At 41.8% G+C, this 22,389-nt stretch overlaps 1 protein-coding gene across 8 annotated transcripts in view; it reads right to left on the reverse strand.

Annotated features, from left to right (window-relative positions):
• golga4 (golgin A4) overlaps positions 1 to 22,389 on the reverse strand; it is a 117,622-nt gene that overhangs the window by 54,434 nt on the left and 40,799 nt on the right. For all 8 annotated transcript variants that reach the window (XM_055633515.1, XM_055633516.1, XM_055633513.1 and 5 more), the window contains 4 exons: positions 16,864 to 17,017; positions 14,478 to 14,665; positions 12,559 to 12,642; positions 11,346 to 11,493 (listed from right to left, as the gene is read on the reverse strand). In XM_055633515.1, coding sequence (XP_055489490.1) covers positions 11,346 to 11,493; positions 12,559 to 12,642; positions 14,478 to 14,665; positions 16,864 to 17,017 — 574 coding nt within the window. The remainder of the gene's footprint in view (positions 1 to 11,345; positions 11,494 to 12,558; positions 12,643 to 14,477; positions 14,666 to 16,863; positions 17,018 to 22,389) is intronic.

Consider the following 22,389-nt stretch of genomic DNA (forward strand, 5'->3'; position numbering starts at 1 on the left):
GGTGAGACCAAACGCTGACTGAGCGATTGTTTCGCAGAACACCTTCGCTCAGCCCGCTTGAACCAACCTGATCTCCCGGTTGCTAGACACTTTAATTCTCCTTCCCATTGCTACACAGACATTTCTATCCTCAGTCTCCATCGTAGGAGTGAGGCTAAACGCAAATTGGAGGAACAACATCTCATATTTCGCTTGGGCAACTTACAGCCCAGTGGTATGAATATTGATTTCCCGCACCAGGTAGCCCCGGCATTCTCTCTCTCTCTCTCTCTCTCTGTCTCTATTCCTCCCCCACCCAAGTCGCACGAGCTTCTCATTTGCACCCGACAGCTTACAATGCCCATTTCCTTTATCTTTGTTACTTTTTGCATATCTTTCATTCATTGTTCTTTATCTCTCCACATCACTAGCTATATCGCTCGTTTCCCTTACCCCTAACTAGTCTGAAGAAGTCTCGACCCAAAATGTCACCCATTTCTTCTCTCCAGAGATGCTGCCTGTCCCGCTGAGTTACTCCAGCATTTTTGTCTAACAATGAATCTTTCAAGGTCTGTAATCGTGGAAGTGAGAACTACACAGACATCTTGTTGTGGAAATAGAACAACATGATATATCTTCTTCTTGCGTATGGCATGCACAGCCTAAAGTTGTAGGACAACTTGTTCTATTTGATCTTATTTCATTGTGCACGCCGGGGTTGATTGTATTTGTCAAAACAGGGAAGGTTGCAATCTTCCACCCCAACATGATACATGACATGTTAGCCTCCACAATCATTAATCGCATGGTCCAGCCTACTTTTCATTCTGCAATATTCATCAAGCTATAGAATCCTCCAATTCAAGGAAGAGTGCCAAGGGACATCTGAAACAGCTCCATGCATAACTGAAAATGAACAGGTAACGACAGAAGCTCCAAGAAAAGATTAGAAAACATATAAAAATAGGTGGAGTGGGCCATTCGGCCCTTCGAGCCAGCACCGCCATAGAATATGATCATGGCTGATCATCTAAAATCAGCACCGCTTTCCTGCATTTCCCCCATATCCCTTGATTCCTTTAGCCCCAAGAGCTATGTAATACATACTGCGCAAATAGTCAATGCAGGGGACAGATCTGAACAATTACAAAATTAACAGATTTAAACTATGGTTAAGCCACACTGTAAATGTGGCAGACCATTTTACAGCAAACATCAAGAGGCTGCTCTAATTATGCCAAACCCAGCACGTTATAAAGTCTCAAGCATTCACAATCACCTAGTCAGAAATTTCAAGTTGATCCAAATAGTTTCTGCCCAAGACCCCAACATCAACTGACCAAGGTTCACCAAATATAATCCACTCCACACGATATCCACTACAGCTGAATACACTGGATGCAGCAGAGATTATGGAACAAGATAACATTCTAATTATAGCACTGAAGATCAACCTTTCAAATCTAACAAAACGTCCTCTGAAGTTGTTCCAGCATATCGTTCCAACATTGGTATCAACTAGCAATTTGTCTAGGTATATACAACAAGCAATACAAATCCAATGCATCCATTGAGGGCCAATTGACTTTTTCATTGTCAAAGTGATACATAAAGATATCGAGAATACTATTCAGCAGTACTTATTCTTCAATGACCTACCCACCAATGCCTAGTTAGTGTTTTACCAGGACTACTCACTTCCAAACCTCACCATAACCTTGGTTCAAACAAGAACTAAATTCTACAATTGAGGTGGGAGTGACCATCTTTGACATCGAAGTAGTACAGCGTAGCATCCAGTAGTTCTGGCAAAAACTGCAGTCAACAAAGAACATGTGGAAATGTCTTCAATGGTTGGAGAATTGCATCGCATTAAGATGGTTAGAAGTCATTTATCCCCATCAAGACATTACAACGGGAGTTCCTAATACTCAGCATCTTCAGCTGCTTCATCTATGACCTTTCTTCCATCACAAGGGCAGAAGTGGAATATTTGCTGAAGATTGTGCAATGTTTAATTCCATTCATGACTGCAGGGGTTGACTAATCTGATATCCCAAATTATTCCATCTACAAGATACAGGCCAGGAGAGTCACGAGATGCTAAATAGGTACAATTTCAACAACTTTCAAGAAGCTCAGCATCTTGCACAAAAGTCCGCGAGCAACCCATTCGATTGGTAGTTGACTTGACTTGATAATGCAACCCATTCAATTGGTAGTTGATTCATCTTCCAAAATATTTATTCCATCACATATGCACTGAATGCAAACTGCAAAATACACTGCAGCTATTACTTGTCCGTGCTATGCCAGCAGTGCCTTCCAAACCACAACTTCCATCACCAAAGAAAAAAAGTTACCAAGTGCAATGGAATTCCATACCATCATCAAGATTTTGAAATCTACGTTGTTATTTCAATGCAACTGCATCTAAAGCCTGGAACCCTCTCCTTAAAATCATGGGACAAAATTACCAGAAGGTTTGCAGAGGTTCATTAAAGTGGCTCACCGCCACTTTCCAAAAGTCAATTTAGGATATGGAATAAATGTGACTTTGTCAGTGAACCCACGTCACAAAAAATAATAAAAAATATTCTCTTCTGCTACAAATATTCTCTTAAGTAATTGTTTGGTCTATATGTCCAATTTTTAAATGAACCACTTTTCCCGACGTGATATTGTATCTAGGCTGTAACCCAACAATCTCCTAAATTTCTGTTGTTTCTTAAGCACATGACATTGGAAGGAAAATAAATAATAAAATTAACTATAAACGAGACCAGAGTCCTCTCTTTGTCTGAACCCCATTATGTTTGAACAATGTTCCGCAAAGATTTCCTAACTGACATTTATACCATTTGACATACTTGATGCTTAAAATCAAATTCCAGCAATGGCAATATAATTATTCTGTATTCTATAATTACTATGTGAGGTACGTTTTCAATTTGCAAAGCTACCTTTCTGAGATAACAAACATGTCTATGAATGTAGGTACACAAAATTGCTGGAGAAACTCAGCGGGTGCAGCAGCATCTATGGAGCGAAGGAAATAGGCGACGTTTCGGGCCGAAACCCTTCTTCAGACTGAAAATCCCCGGTGTTGCAATTAGCAAAACATCGCTCAAAAAATATTTGCAAGGAAACATCCCTTCAGGAAATCATGGAATGACTATAATGGTTCTTCAATTTCTCATTTCCCTGCAGATATTTTCTTCAATAACGACACACAAGGGAAAAAAATCTGTAGTTCTTAGCAACTTAGTTGTTTAATTCTAATCTATACGTCCCTACTGTTAACATTCAAAGACATGATATTTCGCAGGTACAATCGCAACATTTAAGAAACATTTAGACAGGTATGTGGATAGGACAGGTTAGAGAGATATGGGCCAAACGTAGGCAGGTGGGACCAATGTGGAGGGAACAAGTTTGTCAGCGTGGGCAGGATGGATCGAAGGGCCTATTTCCTTGCTGTATGACTCTACGTCCACTCTCACCATAACTGCAATATTCTCCTTCGTGAGTATTGCTCTATTCTTTTTCCCTTCTTTTCCCAAACACTTTCCAATTGGGTATACTTCATATTCATTCATACCCTATTTCAAAAGTAAATCTCTATTTTTGCCTCAACGTTGCAGCTCCATGTGGTTATTATTGGGTTACAACCCACCAAATTGTTTCACTGTGTGTTATGCATTTACACAGATGCACTGTAAAATTCCAAACGCAGAAGTATTATTTCTAACTTTCATCAATTTTCTTATTTAGTCTTTGTGCACCTTGTTTCCCCCACTTAATGTTCGATCATGGAGCCTGTCTTTAGTAAGGTGGCTTAAACACTTTCCCACACAATTAGGCCAACCCAGGAGCAGCCAGAAGTCGTCGTGCACAACGGCACAAATTACATCGATAAGAAAAGGTGGGAAGAAGAAAGGAAGAGGTGGAGACAGTAGGCTGTGGGAGAGCTGAGAAGGGGAGGAGAACGAGGGAGAAGGCAAGGACTACCTGAAATTGGAGAAGTCAATGAAAGAACTGCAGATGCTGGAAAAATCGAAGGTAGACAAAAATGCTGGATTCGGTTCGAGACCCTTCTTCAGACTGATGTGGGGGGGTGGGGAGAGGGGGCGGGAAGAAGAAAGGAAGAGGCGGAGACAGTAGGCTGTGGGACAACTGGGAAGGAGGGAGAAAGCAAGGACAAGGTGAGTTTTTCCAGCATTTTTGTCTACCTTCGATTTTTCTGAAGAAGGATCTCGACCCGAAACGTCACCTATTTCCTCGCTCCACAGATGCTGCCTCACCCTTTGAGTTTCTCCAGCATTTTTGTCTACCTTTGATTTTTATCCAGCATCTGCAGTTCTTTCTTAAACATAGATAAGAAAAGGGATAAGGTCCTGCAGAGTGAATAGTGGGAATTTCGCAAAAAGGTTAAAATGCAAGATCCCAAGGGTGGTAATCTCTGAATTAATACCAGGTCATATGCTAGTGACGATAGTAATAGGATGAATGTGTGGCTGCGGAGTTGGTGCAGGGGACAAGGATTCAGATTTTTGGACCATTGGGATCTCTGACAAGAGGGACAGATTGCACTTGAAAGGAGGATGGGGTACATACAGGGAGTTTTGCTGTTGCTACTCGGGAGGGTTTAAACTAGAATGATAAGGGGGGTGGGAACCAGACCGCAGGCCAGCAAATGGAGGGGCTAATGACAAACTGGAGTTTAGGAAAAGTCTTAAAGAAAGGACAGGCATGGAGTGGTTCATGAATATAGAGATACGAAGTGATGAGGTGTTTTAACTTAATTGCATGGTGTATTGCAGTGTACAAACTCCATACAGACAGCATCCGTAGTCAGGATCTAACCCGAGTCTCTGGCGCTGCAAGGTAGCAACTCTGCCGCTGCGTCACAATGCCGCCCATTGCATGCAGTTCTGGTCGCCCCTGTACAGGAAGAATGTGAAAGCTTTGGAGAGAGTGCAGAGGTTTACCAGAATCCTCTCTGGATTAGAGGGTGTCAGCAACAGGCAGAGGGTGGACAGACAAAGGACATACTTGAGGGTTCATGCACTGAGGAAATATAGGCAACGCTTAAAAATAAGAAAGGCACAGTCACTCTGATGGAATTTTTCTATAGATCTCTCAATAGGCAGCAGAAAATAGAGGAACAGATACGTCGACAGGTTGTAGAATCATGCTAAAGCAACAGGGATATCATAGTGGGGACTTTAACTTCCCCAATATTGCCTGAAACTTCCTTTATGCAAGAGGCTTAGGCAGTTCTGGTCGCCCAATTACCGGAAAGATGTGGAGACTGGGTAGGATGCAGAAGAGGTTTATTGGGATTGCTGGTGGGATTAGAGGGTTTAAGCTTGGAAATTTGAGAGACGGATTGATACCTCTGGAGCATCGGGACTGAGGGGAGATGGGATAGAAGCTTATAAAATGATTCAAACAGATACACTAACTAGCTAATGGAGCTTCCACACAAGCACACAAATAAACACAGATTGGAAGGATGTGGATTGTTTCAGGCAGAAAGAATAAGTTTAAATTGGCATCATTTTTACTAGACTTCATAAGCAGATGGGCCTATTCCTGTACTGTATTGTTCTATAACCATTTCAGCCATCTTTTAAGAGAAAATTATTTACCAGCTTTTCCTAGGTTAATTTCATTAATTTAAAAAATTGAAACATGAAATACATTTAAAATGTAAATTTACAAATTTGAAAACCATTTTGCTATGAATTTGGATTTTATATGAATACAACTACATGATTATGATGATCAGTGAAAATCATGTGCAAATTGCCCGAGAAACATTGGATTTACTTCCTGAGCCAACAGCAAGCACTGTGGATTGTAAAAAAAAGAAGAGTCCTTACCCCAGTCCTGTTCATACAAGGCTTGGGAAAGGCACCATGATTCACTTATTGGCATGCATGGGTGTACAGAAACAAAATACAGTTTAAGACTTCTGCTTGGTGAAAGCCACAACTTAAGTGTAATCAGCTAACAGCACTTTCCTTGAGCGAAAAGTGATTCATTAAACCCATTTATCAATAAATATTTAACGTCCCATTCTTTACCCCATTAAATAAAATGTGAAAAAGCACAGAGATTTCTATTAATGTTAACAAGAATTAGATAAACCAAAGTCGGTCTTGCTACCATATGAAATTGCATAGGATGCATGGAAATATACACGATGAAAAGACACATTGTTAATTGACAACAACAACCCTTCTGTGGTTAAAACATTCGATCAAATAAAATCCATAATGTTTTTAAATCAAGGGCACAATTGTATCAGTTTACAGTTCGACTAATGCCAATCTTCACTAGGGTGCTTTTTAAACGTTAAACAAGGCTACATATCATCAAGTAATTACATCTTGGGAGGTAGTAAAGGAGGGGGGGGGGGGGGGGGGGTGGGGTGGGGGGGAAAGAAATACCATCAACCCTGAGAATAGCATCCAATACTCACGAGAACCCGCAGTTTGTGGGATGTTAATAGGAATGGAAATATCAGGTTTGTTTTTGCTTCCATAACTTGGCCACATTGAAACGAACTGCAGTATCCAACTGCTCATGAACAAGAAAGGTTCTAATCTTAAATGCTTGTAGTTTTAATCATGTGTAATTAAGGAAACAATAAAGCACACTGTCTAATTATTAAATCAGGCTGTTTCTACTTCATGATCACCGATGAAACAGTGAATGAATGGTACGGGTTCCCGCACTCCTTTTCCACTCATCAGGCCACAAGTTCCCATATTCCCTTTATAATTATCTGACACGAGAAAATATATTAGAATCTCTAACATTTGAAAAAAAAAACAGTAAGTGTTAGGGTATTAATGCAAATAACATCCATTAGTCTGGAAAATCAAGTTCTTCGCAACCAAAGTCCTGAGCATGTCAGATTACCAGAGTTTTATCATAATAACCAGACCATTTTAGTGCACAATTCTGACCAGTATATCTTGAGCACTTAAAAGGAAGCTAACAATATGCCAATATTTATGTACAGCAATCCATCAATCATTTAGTGCATTTTAAGAGATTACAACAGCGTGTATAAGAAACAGAAACAAAAGAAACAACTTTGTTGTATTTATAAAGATAAAATATTCAAAGAAAACAAGCAGAAATAATTACTGCAAACGATCACAAAGATCCAATCAGCCAATAACCAACAATCTCCCACTAAAATTAGTGGGAATTCTGGACAAAAAAAATGATTGATAAAAACTAGTATACAATATGTCAGATTTCCACTCAATCCACAGTAATAATACTTCTTGATGAAGTACGGCCATCTCATTTTAACAAACTAGTCTTTGATTAATCATGGAAGATTAATAATAGTAAAACTTCAATAATTAGAAATCCCAACAGTTTGGAAGTTGGCTCACAACAAATATAAAACAGCACTGGAATAGGCCCTTTGGCCCAAAGTTTCCAAGCCAACTAAGTTAAACTAATGATCTCTGCCCGCACATGAGCCATATCACTCTGTATTGATGAGCCTATCTAAAAGCTTCTTAAATGCCCTTATCGTATCTGCCTCCATCACAAACTATGGATGTGCATTCCAGGTGCACACACCACTCTGTTAAAAACTGGCCCTGTATATCTTCTTTAAACCTTGCCCCTCTCTCCTTCAATATATATCAACTACTCTTTGATATCCCCCCCCCCCCACCCCGAAGAAGGAAGATTCTGGTCTATCTATATCTTTCATAATTTCATAACTCCAAACCTCCTCATCCTTCCGGAAATGGGCCAATCAGAACTGCACACAATATTCCAAATGTGGCCAAAGCAAATTCAGATAAAGCTCGTTGGGGATGTTTTATTATCATATGTTCCATGAGCCAAGACGTTACAGTTTTCAACCTCCTTGAAATGAGTGTAGCTCAGGTGGTGTGGGTCTCTGGTGATGCTGGCTGCTTTTTTCTGTAGATCCTGTAGTGTTCACCACTTTTTTCAACTTCTTCCTGGGTATTCAAGTTGCCGAACCAGGCTGTGAGTCAACTAGTCGTTGTGCATTCTACTGTACACCTGGAGAAGTTCGAGAGTATTCATTGATATACCAAATCTCCTCAATCTTCTTTGGAAGTGAAGGCATTGACTGGCTTTGTTTATGACTGCGTTAGTGTGCCGGGCCAGAACAGATCTTCAGGAATTTGCAGTTTTTGACTCTCTCCACCACCGTCCTGTCGATGAAAACATGTTTGTGGATCCTCAACCTTCCTCTTCCAAAGTCAACAAATTAGTTCATTGGTTTTACTGATGTTGAAAGCAAGAATGGTGTTCTGGCACAATTTGGTTCGTCGATCTATCTCCCTCCTATACTCTGACTCATTGTCATTTGTAATTCGCATTTGGAGATAGGAGTTGGAATTGTATCCGGCTACAGTCAAGAGTATAGAGTGAGTAGAGCAGGGAGCAGAGCGTGCAACCTTGAGATGCTCCTGTGCTGATGGATATACATGAGGAAATATTACTGCCAATTCGGACAATTGTGGTCTGTTGATGAAGAAGTAGAGGATCCAGTTGCAGGCATATGTGGAGAGAACCAGTTCTGTGAGCTTGGCGACCAGCTTTTGGAGGGAATGGCTGCATTGAACATCCTGTGGATAGGGTGAACTGTTTTAAATATCTGGGAGTCCACATCTCCGAGGATATGACATGGGCATCACACGCCTCAGCACTCGTAAGGCAAGGCAGCGCCTTTACCACCTCAGGCAATTGAGGGAATTCAGAGTGTCTCCGAGGATCCTCCAGTGCTTCTACGCAGCGGCGGTGGAAAGCATCTTGTCCGGGAACATTACCATCTGGTTTGGGAATTGCTCTGCCAAGGACAGAGTAGTGCGTTCGGCCGAACACATTATGGGAACTTCACTTGCCCCCCCCCCCCTGCAGGAACTATACATCAGGAGGTGCAACTCCAGAGCCAACAATATCATGAGAGACCCCTTCCACCCCTGCAACGGACTGTTCCAGCTGCTACGGTCAGGCAAACGCCTCCGTTGCCATGCGGTGAGAACGGAGAGGTTGAGAAGGAGTTTCTTCCCAGAGGCCATTCGGACTGTAAACGCCTATCTCACCAGGGACTAACTCTACTTAACATTTTTCCTTCCATTATTTATTATGTAAAAGAATATGTGTGTTATGATTGTGTTTATAGTTTGTTTGGTTGTTTGGTTGTTTGTCGTTTGCACAAAAGTCCGCGAGCATTGCCACTTTCATTTCACTGCACATCTCGTATGTGTATGTGACAAATAAACTTGACTTGACTTGAATGCCGATCTGCAAATTATAAACAACAGGCGGATTTTCATGTGTTTTTATTGTCCAAGTTGTCATGATGCTGGAGGTGAATCCCCTCAGGAGAAAGAAGGGGCGGCTCTTCACCGCCATGTGTTCCAGGTGCAGAGCGCAGGAGTTGGACAGGACTGCTGCATCTGTGCACCTCAAAGAGTTTGCCATGAGGCACACAGCACCACCTCTCCCTTTTCCCAATGCCTCCTTTCTGATCATGTGATGGATGGAGAAACCTACGAGCTGGATGGCTGAGGCTGGGGATGAGCCATGTCTCTGTGAAACTGAGCTCTCAGCATTCCCTCATTTCCCTTTGACAAAGCAACCTTGCTCTCAAAGTCCTCCACTTTATTTTCTAGCGACTGAACATTGGCCAGTAGAATGGTGGAAGGAGTCATAGTCCCCTGTACTTGTAAGCCTGCCCGTCGACCACGTTTCTGGACACAATGGAGGCCTCTCCAATGTTTCCTGGCACGTTGCTTTCTGTAACTGCGATCCTTCGCGAGGTCGGGATTCCCCCGCACTCAGGGATTCCTTTCCAGTCGGCAGCTCCGTTGTGTTCGGTAGATCGCAATAGCGCTAATCCATTTAAATTGATCCGTTTAAATGGATTGGCAGCTTGTTAGTTCCAGCACTGATTTGTGCTGTTTCTTTTATACAGACAAGTTCAGAACTGCTATATTTTATTCTTTATGTTGCTCTGTTTGCAAAGTGCAGCCACAGAAAGGCGCCATTTCTTTTCAGTGTCCTGACTGATGAAGGCAAGCATACCATATGTCCTCTTCACCACTCAATCTACTTTTGTTGCCACTTTCAGGGAGCTATGGACTTAGATACCTCGTTCATTGTCACGTGTACCAATTAAGGTACAGTGAAATTCGATTTACCATACAGCCATACTAAAACAAAAGCAACAAGACACACAACTACATTAAAGTTAACATAAACATCCACCACAGCAGATTCCCCACATTCCTCAATGTGATGGAAGGCAACAAAGTCCAATCTTCTTCCTCTTTATTCTCCTGCGGTCGGGGCAGTCAAACCAACCGCAGTTGGGGAGATCGAAGCTCCCGCAGCCGGCTATCGAAGCCCCCTCGTCGGGGCAGTCGAAGCTCCTGTGACTTGGAGCTCTCGAAGTCGGTCTCGAATCAGAGACCGCGAGCTCCACGATGTTAAAGTCCGCAGGCTCCTGGGATTTGAGCTCCCGAAGTCGGTCTCCAGCAAAGGCCGCCAACTCCTCGATGTTAGGCCGCAGTGCGGACGGAGATACGATACGGAAAATAAATAAATCGCATCGCCGTTGAGGCAAGAGATTAAAAATAAGTTTCCCCCAACCCCCACCTCACATAAAACAAGCTAAAGAACACTAAAACAAACATTTAAACACATATTATCAAACAACAAAGAAGGAAGGGACAGCCAGACTGTTGGCGAGGTAGCCATTACTGTTAATGCTGATAAGGATCTTGCCAGATCGACGAACAGGACCAATTTCACTGCTGTATAACTCTTAATCTATAACAATTATGGTGGGCATGACTGATTACTGCTTGTAGTTCACATATATAAATTGCAATGACAGTAAATGCCAATGACACGTATTATCATGGAGCAATGTGAATGAGCATTGAGTTATATCTGCAAGCACTAAATTCTTCAAGTTAACAGTGGTGCCTTTATCAGAATTTGAATATGATTTTATTCCTCTGACCTACAACTAAGCACTGGCTTGTTAAATTAAAAATCACACAGCAAATTTGCACAATAACCCAATGGATAAAGTTATATAAATTACAGCAGTCAACCAACTGAAGCCTGGATTTCACAAATATTTAATTGCTAGCTAATTTTCAAATATAAATTTGTTATAGTGTCATTTTTAGATCTGTTTGCTGTTTTTCTTCCATAAGCAAACCTGAAATTTACTAATTCATTTTATTGAATCTACTGAGCAGTTCCCGTTTCCATTTTTGTTGGAAAACCAAATGAAATTGACATGAAATAAAGATCACATCGCAGGAACTGCTTACCAGCTCTGTCAGATTTCTCTTTCTGTTCAAGCAGGTCTTCACGCTGTCCAGTGCACTGCTGAATTCTTACACGGAGCTGAGAGATTTCCTCTTCTTTCATTTCCAATGTTTCGTGCATCTGTCGCTTTGTCTCCGCGATCACCATTCCCTGCAATTCATTAATTTTTCAACTTTTGCTTTCAAAGAATAGAGGCTGGAAACAGGCCATTTAATTCAATTCAATTGCTGGAATTTCCTTCTTGACTAATTGCCACTTTCTCAGCCTGGTTCTTAGCAATTAAGTTTTGAGGGAATGAACTGCACTTGTAAGTTTCTGGGCAATTTTGAAAGCTCAATTTTGAAAGCTCCTACTTTTAAGGCAAGTTCGTTTCTGCTTTTGCCTGTTCTTCTACGGAATTCATCAAGTTTTGTAGTATGAAATGAGAAAGATAATGCTGGAAGTACTCAGCAGATCAGAATGCATCTGTGGAGGAAGTAACGTTTCTCCACAGGGCAAGGCAAGTCTCAAAGTTGGTTTGTCTCCATCTGTCAGGATTTGCAAGTGTCACAGCTTGGCGAATTGTCGAATTAATAGCTGCCATGGAAAGGAAGGTAAGCTTAAGTGGAGCAGCCATAGTGAGAGCAGCCAGAGTAAGAGTGGTTCACTACAGGTTAGGCTCAAGATGCTTAGGCGAGGGTGACTATAGGATAGGGTGTGCTGTGTCACTTTTTATTTGCTTTGGAGTGCACGTTGGTCCTGGTGTAGTAGAGGTGGAGGCAAGTGCAGTGGTGTACTCGGCCAGTGGGATGTGGGAACTCAGAAAGACATCCAATGTCCTCGTGGATTTCATCTGCATCTGCAGGAAGTGTGTCCAGGTGCAGCTCCTTAAAGACGGCGTTAGGGAACTGGAGCTGCCGCTGGACAACCGCAGGCTCGCTGAAAGGGTAAGCTGATCACAGATAGGAGTTAGAGAGATGGTAACAACTAAGGTGCAAACAGAGCATAGATGGGTGACCATCGGGAAAGGGAGTACGCTGAGAGTTCAGGAATCCCCTGTGGCCAATTCCCTGCAAAACAGGTATATCCTTTTGGAGGTACACAAAAATTGTTGAGGGTTGGGCGATGGATTTGGTAAGGCTTTTGTTCTTATCATTCAAAATATTGTAGCTGCTGCTACTCTGAAGTACATGGCCAGACACTGTAACTCGCCTCCGTGGTATACTTACTGCTCACCTTATCTTGTTCCAACTGTTCAATTAAATTCTTTGCATCTCGAAGCTGAGTGATCAGTTTAGTCTTTTCAGTGGTGTGCAGATCCTGAAAATAAAATGAACATTGCCTGAGTAAATAATTCAACTTAGATCTCTAATGAAGCGGATGGAGTTTATAGCGGTTACAAGCTGTGTGTTCAACTCATCTGTCTATACCTGCATTTCTGCTCCACACCATCTTCCCCGACTCCAGTTCAACAAACCAACTCAGCAGAATGTGCCTTCCCTTTTCTCAAATGTTTTGAACTATCTTAGCCTTGAATGCTACCAGACAATTTCACATTTATTTGCAAAATACGTTATTTTTTAAGATAAATGTGTGTCCGGATTTTCTATTCAGTAGCAAAAGAACACACACATTGGTGACCCTGTAAGAAATCTGTGTACTAACAATGAACCAGGAGGCATGGTGGCGCAGTTGATAAAACTACTGCCTCACAGACTCGGGTTCGAACCTGACCTCGGTTGCTGTCTGTGTGGAGTTTGTACATTCTCCCTGTGACCGTGTGGGTTTCCTCCGACATTCCAAAAGCACTTGTAGGCTTATTGGCCTCTATAAATTGCTCCCTGTGTGCAGGGAGTGGATGCGAAAGTGAGATAACATACTAGTGTGAATGGGTGATCAATGGTCGGCGTAGTCTTGGTGGGTCAAAGCGTCCGTTTCCATGCTGTATCTAAAACTAAAACTTTTCCGATAATGATGATGGTTGGCTGGCAGGCAATTATTTTTTAATTGCAATTTTCAAAGCCTCGCAGATCTCCTGGGTATTGTCCTGGGTATTGTCCAGGGTACAGGGAATTGTCTCCATTAGCTTATTGCCCCAAATCATCCACGACATTGATTAAATCCCAATCCAGTGTTGACTTTCATCTTCATAGCACCTTGAAATTCATTCTGGGACAATTCAGTCTGGCTCAGTCAGGAGAGACAGGAATATAAAAGAAGCTGTCGCCCCTCAATCAAATCTGTACCAGACTTGGATAAACATAGTTCGGTTCCCAATCTTTCCTTGTGCAACACTGCTCCCACTTCCAGTAATTATTAAGCCACTAAGCTTTACAATGAGCGTAATTAGTGTAAGATTATGGAGCATTGGAAAGTTTAGTGACTCAGAGTTACATTTCACATGCATAAAAAAAGCTATTATGTGGATTTCCCAATAAACTGAAGATCCAAATATGATGCATTTTTACCACGGGTGAAGTGATCGAGTCAAAAATGGATCACAAATCTATTGAAAAGTTTACTATTCCAATGCTATCTCCAACAATTCAGCTGCCATTACCACCTTAAGTAATATATTATGCAGGCGCTGGACTAGTTTTGAAGAACATTCCATTTAGTGTCTCAGGTGGAACTACTCACATTCCTGTCAAATCAGATAAGCCTGCCACAAACTTGAAGACGTGATAAAATTTCAACTGTACTCCTTTGTTCTTGATTTCACTACAAAAATGCAACTTGTTAGCAGCTACAATAGAAAATATTTCCCAAAATAGCAAGCTATTCAAAATGACAGAATTGTGCTGTGGAAGTGAAGGTGTTGGCAATTAAAGAATTCCCATTTTTATTTGTCGATCAACCACCAGGATTTGACATTTACAAATTGCAAGGCTGTTGCTACAATAGATATTAAAATACAAAATAACTATTTCAGCTGAATTTCTGTTTTTACAGAAGAATGTGCTAGTCATTTTTTTATATAACTTCTTAAAATTTGATGGTGAAAAAGCACAGGTTCAATAGGGGCTGCTAAGAAAAGCTATTTTTTAAGGAAATATTCACTATTACATTTTTTTAAATGAGTTAATTCCAACAAGTCTGTTTGGGACAACCGGTAACATTCAGAGCCAAGGAAGGCTGTCAAGTTTTAAATTCACCTTTATTTTCTCTAGCTCCTGATAGCGTTCATCTAATTGCTCTTGGAGAGTTTCGTTTTCACTGGTCACCTGGGAAGAACGTTCCTTATGGACATGAATCATCTCCTTGCAGCGCTGTAGAAGATTTTCTTGCCGCTTCACACGTTTTTGAAGAACCACTATGGAATTGGCACCATCTCCAGCTCCCTCTATATGACATGGAATCAGAGCAATTTTACAATTTTTTTCTAAAGCAAATTTAGCAGATTATTATTGAATGAGTAACTGAATCTTTCTTTTGAAAATTCTAAATTACCATGGGTCCACAGGATAGAAAAATGCTTCTTTCACAAATTAATCAGATTGATTTACGTTTTTAACGTGAAATAATAATTATAAAACTTGAAACCTATCCCTGATCAAATTCTACATTGCCATAAACTGTTAAATTATTATTCAAGTTTATCTGTGAAAAATGAGGCCTCCTGGTAACGACTGTCACCATTTTTCACTATCTTTACTTCTGATGATGGTCAAAATGAAGTGAGGTTATCGAAGAGAGTATTGCTTAGATTTGATTAGCATGCGATTACTTAGAGAGTATTGCTTAGATTTGATTAGCATCAGAGAGAGAGAGAGAGAGGCGGCTTCCGACTCTGTAAACCCACAGCTGGAATGAGAGCGCAAGGCTTCACGAGGTGCGCCAACAGTGATAAGGTTCAGCGCGTGAAGAGTCGATGCCCCGAGATGTGTAGAACAAAGAAGCTACAGCGGAACGGAGCTGTAGAATGTTTGTTCTGCAGAAGTTTCTCCATCTCTCTGCACCTTTAATCCACAGCGGCGGGGCCTGGAGGCAGGTGGGCCTGGATTGGTCGGCATGTGGCATTGTGACGTCAAGCAGCTCGTGAGTCCGGTTTAGATTTTAAAATGAGTGAGTGGGGGGGGGGGGGGGAGGATTTTATTTTTAAATGTGCACGTAAAAATGTCTAAATTTAATGTGGAGTAGATTAGCGAATGTGAAAGTGAAATCGCTAGTGAAATGGAAAAAAACACGGAGTTGCAGCGTGTGTTTTTGGCGAACCAAGGAATCAAAGGGGAAAAATGTAATCTGAAAAAATATCTGAAAATGGAATCTGACATGGATATAGATATATATAGATATCGATATATATATTTATATATATTTATGTAATATTAAATAAAAGAAACACAATATTATGTTTTTGCAAGCAGAATTTGGCCCAATGTGCCTGCTCTATTATTTAACGTTCATGGTTGATCTTTGACTTCAGTGCTACTTTCCTCAACTAATCAAGAAGCAGGGAGCAAAGGTTTAAGGAGAGAGGAAAGATTTAAAAATATCTCCAGGGGCATCTATTCTCCCATGCAATCAAGAAACGTGTTAAATTGACAACACCCAAGGTATTTCTGACTAGTTATGTTGCAAAATACCCCAAAACATTATTGAGGTTGAATGATTACAATAATTTTAATGGCATAATTACTGTTTATTAAGAGCTCACTGCTGAAAATAAAATGACATTTAGATTAAAATCTCCTCATTTAAGGAAATATCTTAAAAACAAAAACTTGAAAAAAAAAGTTTTGGGACATTTTTATTGCATTTAAACTTCTGACGTGCAGCTTTTATAATCTTTACTAAATATGATAACTTATTAGGAGAATAGATAAAATATTATTCCTCTTTTCTGGATTACCATCTGCCAAATCTTTTGCCAGTGAGATAACATAATTGCTGGTGTGCACTAAAGGTGTATAGGAACAAACATCTGAGAGCAACACTTTTGATCCAAGGAAGCCAATGCCAAAGTTGGTCAATTCATTCACGAGCAACTATGAGCAATATTACCTGATATAACACAATCAATATTGCATTATAAAATCTGCGCTAATCTTAAGTGAACTAAAAGCCAATATTAGTAAGCAAACAAATACAGTTTATGTTTGCCAGACTTTCCCTTGCCTGCTAAATTTCCCTGACTTATGTACATCAGGTTACTGCTCATGAAATTGAAATGGCTCTTAGCAATCTGATGAGAGCGAACAGGGCAAACGATTAAGTGAATGCTCAAATCAGATTCGATTCATTGATGTTCCACGTTTGAACAATGCATTTAATGCCAAAGTAATAAAAATGGTGGAAAATTGAAAAGATTAGGAAAGAGCGTAAGAAAGGAATAGAAACGCTTAACGTAAATTAATGAGCTGCTGGAGGCGCTCAGCGTTTAAGGTAGCATCCATTTCCATTGAGGAAAATGGCCAGTCAATACTTTGGGTCGAGACCCTTCATCTGGACTCATACATAATCATAAACTGGACTCAGACATGAACATCCAAGTTTGCCTTTTACAATCAACTTTGCACGTAATTGTTTTATAAAAATTACCTCCAAACCCGTCTGGGTCATCTGCACTATTTTCTTCAGTGTAGGAGCTCTGATGAGTGGTTTTTGCATGTTCCTTCACTGAGTCTTGATCTGTGGGTTCTTGGAGATCCACACTTCCCCCTCCAAGAACACTTCTTTGCTTTAGTAACATAACCTACAGATGCAAAATGCTCATCATTAACAAATTTGAAGTTCTCTTCGCAATATGTATGTTTGTGACACTTCTCTCCATATAACTGACTTCAACTAAAAATATGCCTAGAAATATTTAAAATTGTTTAAATTTGTATGCAAATTCATTGGAGTTACAACCAGAAACAACTGAATGAAAACCAATCTTCCAATCTAATTTACTGCATTTGATGTTCACAATATGATGTTCTCGAAATCGGAGAAACCAAACGCAGATAGAGTCATTCTTTTTGCAACACCTGAATTCAGTACACAGTAGCAACCCTGAGTTTCCCCATTGCCAGCCACTTGATTCTTCGGCCCACTCTTACTCTGACCTATCCTTCTGTGGCATATATCATGAAAACCAGCCCTTCGGCCCAACTTGCCCATGACAACCACCATGCCCCATCTACACTAGTCCCGCCTGCCTGTGTTTGATCCATATAACCAGAACGATGATATAAACCACAAACAGCAAAGGACCCAGTACTGATCCCTGAGGCACACCATTAGTCACCAGCCTCCAATCCGCAAAACAACCTTCCACCATGAACCCTCTGTTTGTTTCCATGTAGCCAATTCTCTATCCAGCTGGCTAGCACTCTGTGGATCCCATGCGATCGAACCTTTCAGAGCAGCTTACCACGCTGACCTTATCATAAGCCTTGTTTGTCCACATAGACAATGTTAACAGCTTTGCCCTCAGGTCCCAGCGCAGATCCCCCAGAATCTCCACTGATCACAGACCACCAGCCCAAATATTGTCTTCCACCACAACTCTGTGTCTTCTATCAGTCAGTCAGTTGTGAATCCATAAGACCAAGTAACTGTTCATCCAGTGCATTTTAATCTTCTGGATCAATGATGACTTTATTAAATGCCTTATTAAAATCCATGTAAACAACATCCACTACCCTACCTTCATTGACCACCGTCACCTTCTCAAAAAACTCAATCAAGATAGTAAGTCACGACCTGTCATGTACAGATCCCTGCCAGAGCCCAGACCATCACACAAACCAGCCTCCCTTCCATTTACTCCATCTACACTTCATGTTGCCTCATTAAGGACTATTCTCACTGGTCACACCCTCTTCTCCAATCTCTCACAGATGTTTGTCCAGATTCAGGAACAATTTTTTCCAAGCTGTCATCAGGCAACCAAATGCTCTTATCAGCTGGAGTACAGCCTTGACCTCCCATCTACCTCATTGGAGAACTTGGAACAATTTTTAATCGGACTTTATCAGGCTTCGATCTTGCTCTCATCACTATTTTGCTATTGTGCCCTCAATCTGGGCACTGTGAGCAGCTTAAGTGTATTCATGTATAGTCTTTTCTTTGACTGGATAACACACACACACACAAAAGCTTTTCACTGTACCTTGATACACGTGATAAAACTAAACTGTCCCTAATTAATCCATTCACTTCTAAATGTGAGTAAATGCTATCCCAAAGAATCCTCGCCAATAGAATCCCTACCACGTGCATGAGGCTCATGGGCCTCTAATTCACTCTACTGACCTTCTTAAATAAAGGAACAACATTAGCTACTCTACAGTCCTCACCTATAACTAGGAAAGATGCAAAGATCTTTGTAAAAGTTCCTGCAATCTCCTCTCTTGCCTCTCAATAACCTGGGATAGATCCAAACAAGTCCCGGGATCTATTTACCTTAATGCAATTAAAGAGCCCCAACACCTCCTCCTTCTTTATCTCATACATCCCTTGCATATGATTATTCTCCACACTGATCACTTCATCCACCATGATCTTGTCCTTGATGAAAACAGATGCAACTACTCATTTAGTACCTCCCCTACACCCCCAGTCTCTAGGCACAGTCCCTCCTTTATCCTTGAGATTCTCCCTTCTCCCTGTTTTTAATGAAGGTATAAAAATCTATGGGATCACCAAAGTAATTTTGTGGCTCCTTTTGCCCATTCCAATCGCCTGATTGAGTTCTTCCATCCTCTCTTTATATTCCTCAAAGGCCGTCTGATTCCATCCTTTTGAAACTTCCTTTTTCATTTTGACCAAATTTGCAACCCCATTGCTCATCCAAGGATCCCTTACTTTGCGATCCTTATCCTTCCACCTTACCAGAACACACCGGTTCTGAACTTCGATGAACTGGCCTTTAAATTATTCCCACATGTCGATTGTGGACATACTAAATAACAACTGTTCCCAGGGTACCCTCCAGAACTCCTGCCTAATAATGTAGTTAGTCTTGCTCCAATTTAGTTCCTTGCCACGAGCGCCAGCCTTCTCCCTGTTCAAAACACTCTTAAAGCTTATGCAATTGTGATCACTATCCCCAAAACTCTCTTCCACTGAAACACCAGTCACCTGGCCAGACTCATTTTCCAAGACAATGTCTTCTTGGTTTAGACTATGCACATACTGTTTCAAGAAACCCTCTTGGGCACACATCACAAATTGTGGATGTGTAAGCCTTTGGCACTGAGCAAATCCCAATCAATATTGGAGAAGTTAAAGTCAACCACAAAAACAACCCTGTTGCTTTGGCATTTTACTGTAATCTGTCGATTTATCTGTTCATCCATCTCCGGCTTGCAACTGGGAGCCTAGAGTGTAATATTATTAAGTCCTTGCACCTTTCTCATTTCTAAGCTCTACCTATGTCGCCTCAGTGTATCCTCTCTGAGTGCCACCATGACAATTTCCCCGATTAGTAGTGCAGTTCCTCGAACACTTTTCCCTCCCTCTCGATCACGCCCGAAACATCGAAACCCCAGGATATTGAGCTGCTAGTTCTGTCCCTCTAGCTACCATGTTACTGCAATGAAACAACACAGTCTCAAGTACTGATCCAGGCTCTAGGTTTTCTCAATATCCAGGTCAGAGCAGAGCGGAACCCATGAAAAGCATGCCCGCGGACAGGTTTGGGCAAGTCTATTTCAAGTCGAAGCAGAGCGGGAATTATGAGCCTTTGACTCAAGAGCCTTAAGTGCTGTGTTAAGGGCAAGTGTGTGTAAACGGCTCACGAGTCTTCGGCGAGGAGTCTGAGGAGAGGAGGGTGGTACGTAAAGAGACAGTCTGTTATATATGATTCTTGTGCTTATTGTTTATTGTTTCTGTGCTGTCATGATGTCAAGTAAAATGGTGAAACATTCCTCCTGCAGCATATGGAAAGTCAGGAAACTGCTGCTATCCCCAATGACTGCACCTGAACTGAACTGTTCTTACTGAACTGGACCTGCAGTGGGGGGGATCCTCAGGATCATCAGGGAGAATAAGAACTTATATAAGATAAGGCAGTGGTACCGCAAGGCTCAGTGCAGGGACCCCAGCTATTTACAATATATATTCATGATTTGGACGAGGGAATTGAATGCAACATCTCCAAGTTTGCGGATGACACGAAGCTGGGGGGCAGTGTTAGCTGTGAGGAGGATGCTAGGAGGCTGCAAGATGACTTGGATAGGCAGGGTGAGTGGGCAAATGAATGGCAGATGCAGTATAATGTGGATAAATGTGAGGTTATCCACTTTGGTGGTAAAAACAGGAAAGTAGACTATTATCTGAACGGTGACCGATTAGGAAAAGGGGAGATGCAACGAGACCTGGGTGTCATGATACACCAGTCATTGAAAGTAGGCATGTAGGTGCAGCAGGCAGTGAAGAAAGCAAATGGTATGTTAGCATTCATAGCAAAAGGATTTGAGTATAGGAGCAGGGAGGTTCTACTGCAGTTGTACAGGGTCTTGGTGAGACCACACCTGGAGTATTGCGTACAGTTTTGGTCTCCTAATCTGAGGAAAGACATTCTTGCCATAGAGGAAGTGCAGAGAAGGTTCACCGGTCTGATTCCTGGGATGTCAGGACTTTCATATGAAGAAAGACTGGATAGACTTGGCTTGTACGCGCTAGAATTTAGAAGATTGAGGGGGGATCTTATAGAAACTTACAAAATTCTTAAGGGGTTGGACAGGCCAGATGCAGGAAGATTGTTCCTGATGTTGGGGAAGTCAGGAACAAGGGGTCACTGTTTACGGATAAAGGGGAAATATTTTAGGACTGAGATGAGAAAAACATTTTTTACACAGAGAGTGGTGAATCTCTGGAATTCTCTGCCACAGAATGTAGTTGAGGCCAGTTCATTGGCTATATTTAAAAGGGAGTTAGATGTGGCCCTTGTGGCTAAAGGGATCAGGGAGTATGGAGAGAAAGCAGGTACAGGATACCGAGTTGGATGATCAGCCATGATCATATTGAATGGCGGTGCAGGCTCGAAGGGCCGAATGGCCTACTCCTGCACCTATTTTCTATGTTTCTAAGATTGAAAACAAGGTAGTCGTGCCCCAGGTTCAGGAAGAGAGTATGTTGGTGACCATCAGGAAGGGTAGTAGGCAGAGAGTGCAGGAGACCTTTGTGGCATTCCCTTATCAAAACAGGTATACGATTTTGGTTACTGTTATGGAAATGACCCATCAGGGTTGAGCAGCAGTATCAGGCAAGGTCTGTGGCACTGTGCCTGGCTTAGAGGCACAGCAGGAATGGGTGATGCAAGGCAGAGCCATCGTGGTAAGTGACTCTTTAGTTAGGGGGGCGGACAGGAAATTCTGTGCCGGCAATCGAGACTCCAGGATGGTGTGTTGCCTCCCTGGTGCCAGGGTCCAGGATGGCTACATGAAACCTCAAGCGGGAGGGGAAGCACTCGGTGGTCATTGTCCGTGTTCGTACAAATGACACAAATAATCAAAATGATTATAGGAAGTTAGCAAAAGCAGGACGTCCAGGGTGGTGATCTCCGGATTACTCCCTGTGCCACATGCTAGTAAACGTAGGAACAGGAAGATAGGGCAGGTGCACGCGTGGCTGGGAAGTTGTCGCAGTGAGCAGATATTCAGCTTTTTGGACCATTGGGATCTCTTCTGTGGCAAGGATGACCTGTGAAAGAGGGACAGGATGCACCTGAACTGGAGGGGAACTAATTTCCTGGCAGGCAGGAGTGTGAGTGCTACTAGGATGGGTTTAAATTAGACTGGCAGGGGGTGGCATCCATGGCAGGACCATAGCAGATGAAAGGCTGGAAGTCGCTATCGATTTCGATGAAAGTTCAGTGGACAGAAAAGACATGTCAAGGAGCAAGGAACTGTGGGATTTAATTTTGCACCCATCCCCTCGAGAATATTCTGCAGTCGCTCGGAGACATCCTGAACCCTGGCACCAGAGGCAATACACTATCCTGGAGTCTTCTTTGCTGCCACGCAATGCCCTGTCCATGCCCCTAATTAACGAGTCTCCGATCACTATTGTTCTGCCTGATTTCACACTTCTCCGCTGTGCTTATTTTGAGACTCTTGCTAGATCGGCATGTAC

Source organism: Leucoraja erinacea, chromosome 4 (genome assembly GCF_028641065.1).
Source record: "Leucoraja erinacea ecotype New England chromosome 4, Leri_hhj_1, whole genome shotgun sequence".
NCBI classification, from domain to species: Eukaryota; Metazoa; Chordata; class Chondrichthyes; order Rajiformes; family Rajidae; genus Leucoraja; species Leucoraja erinaceus.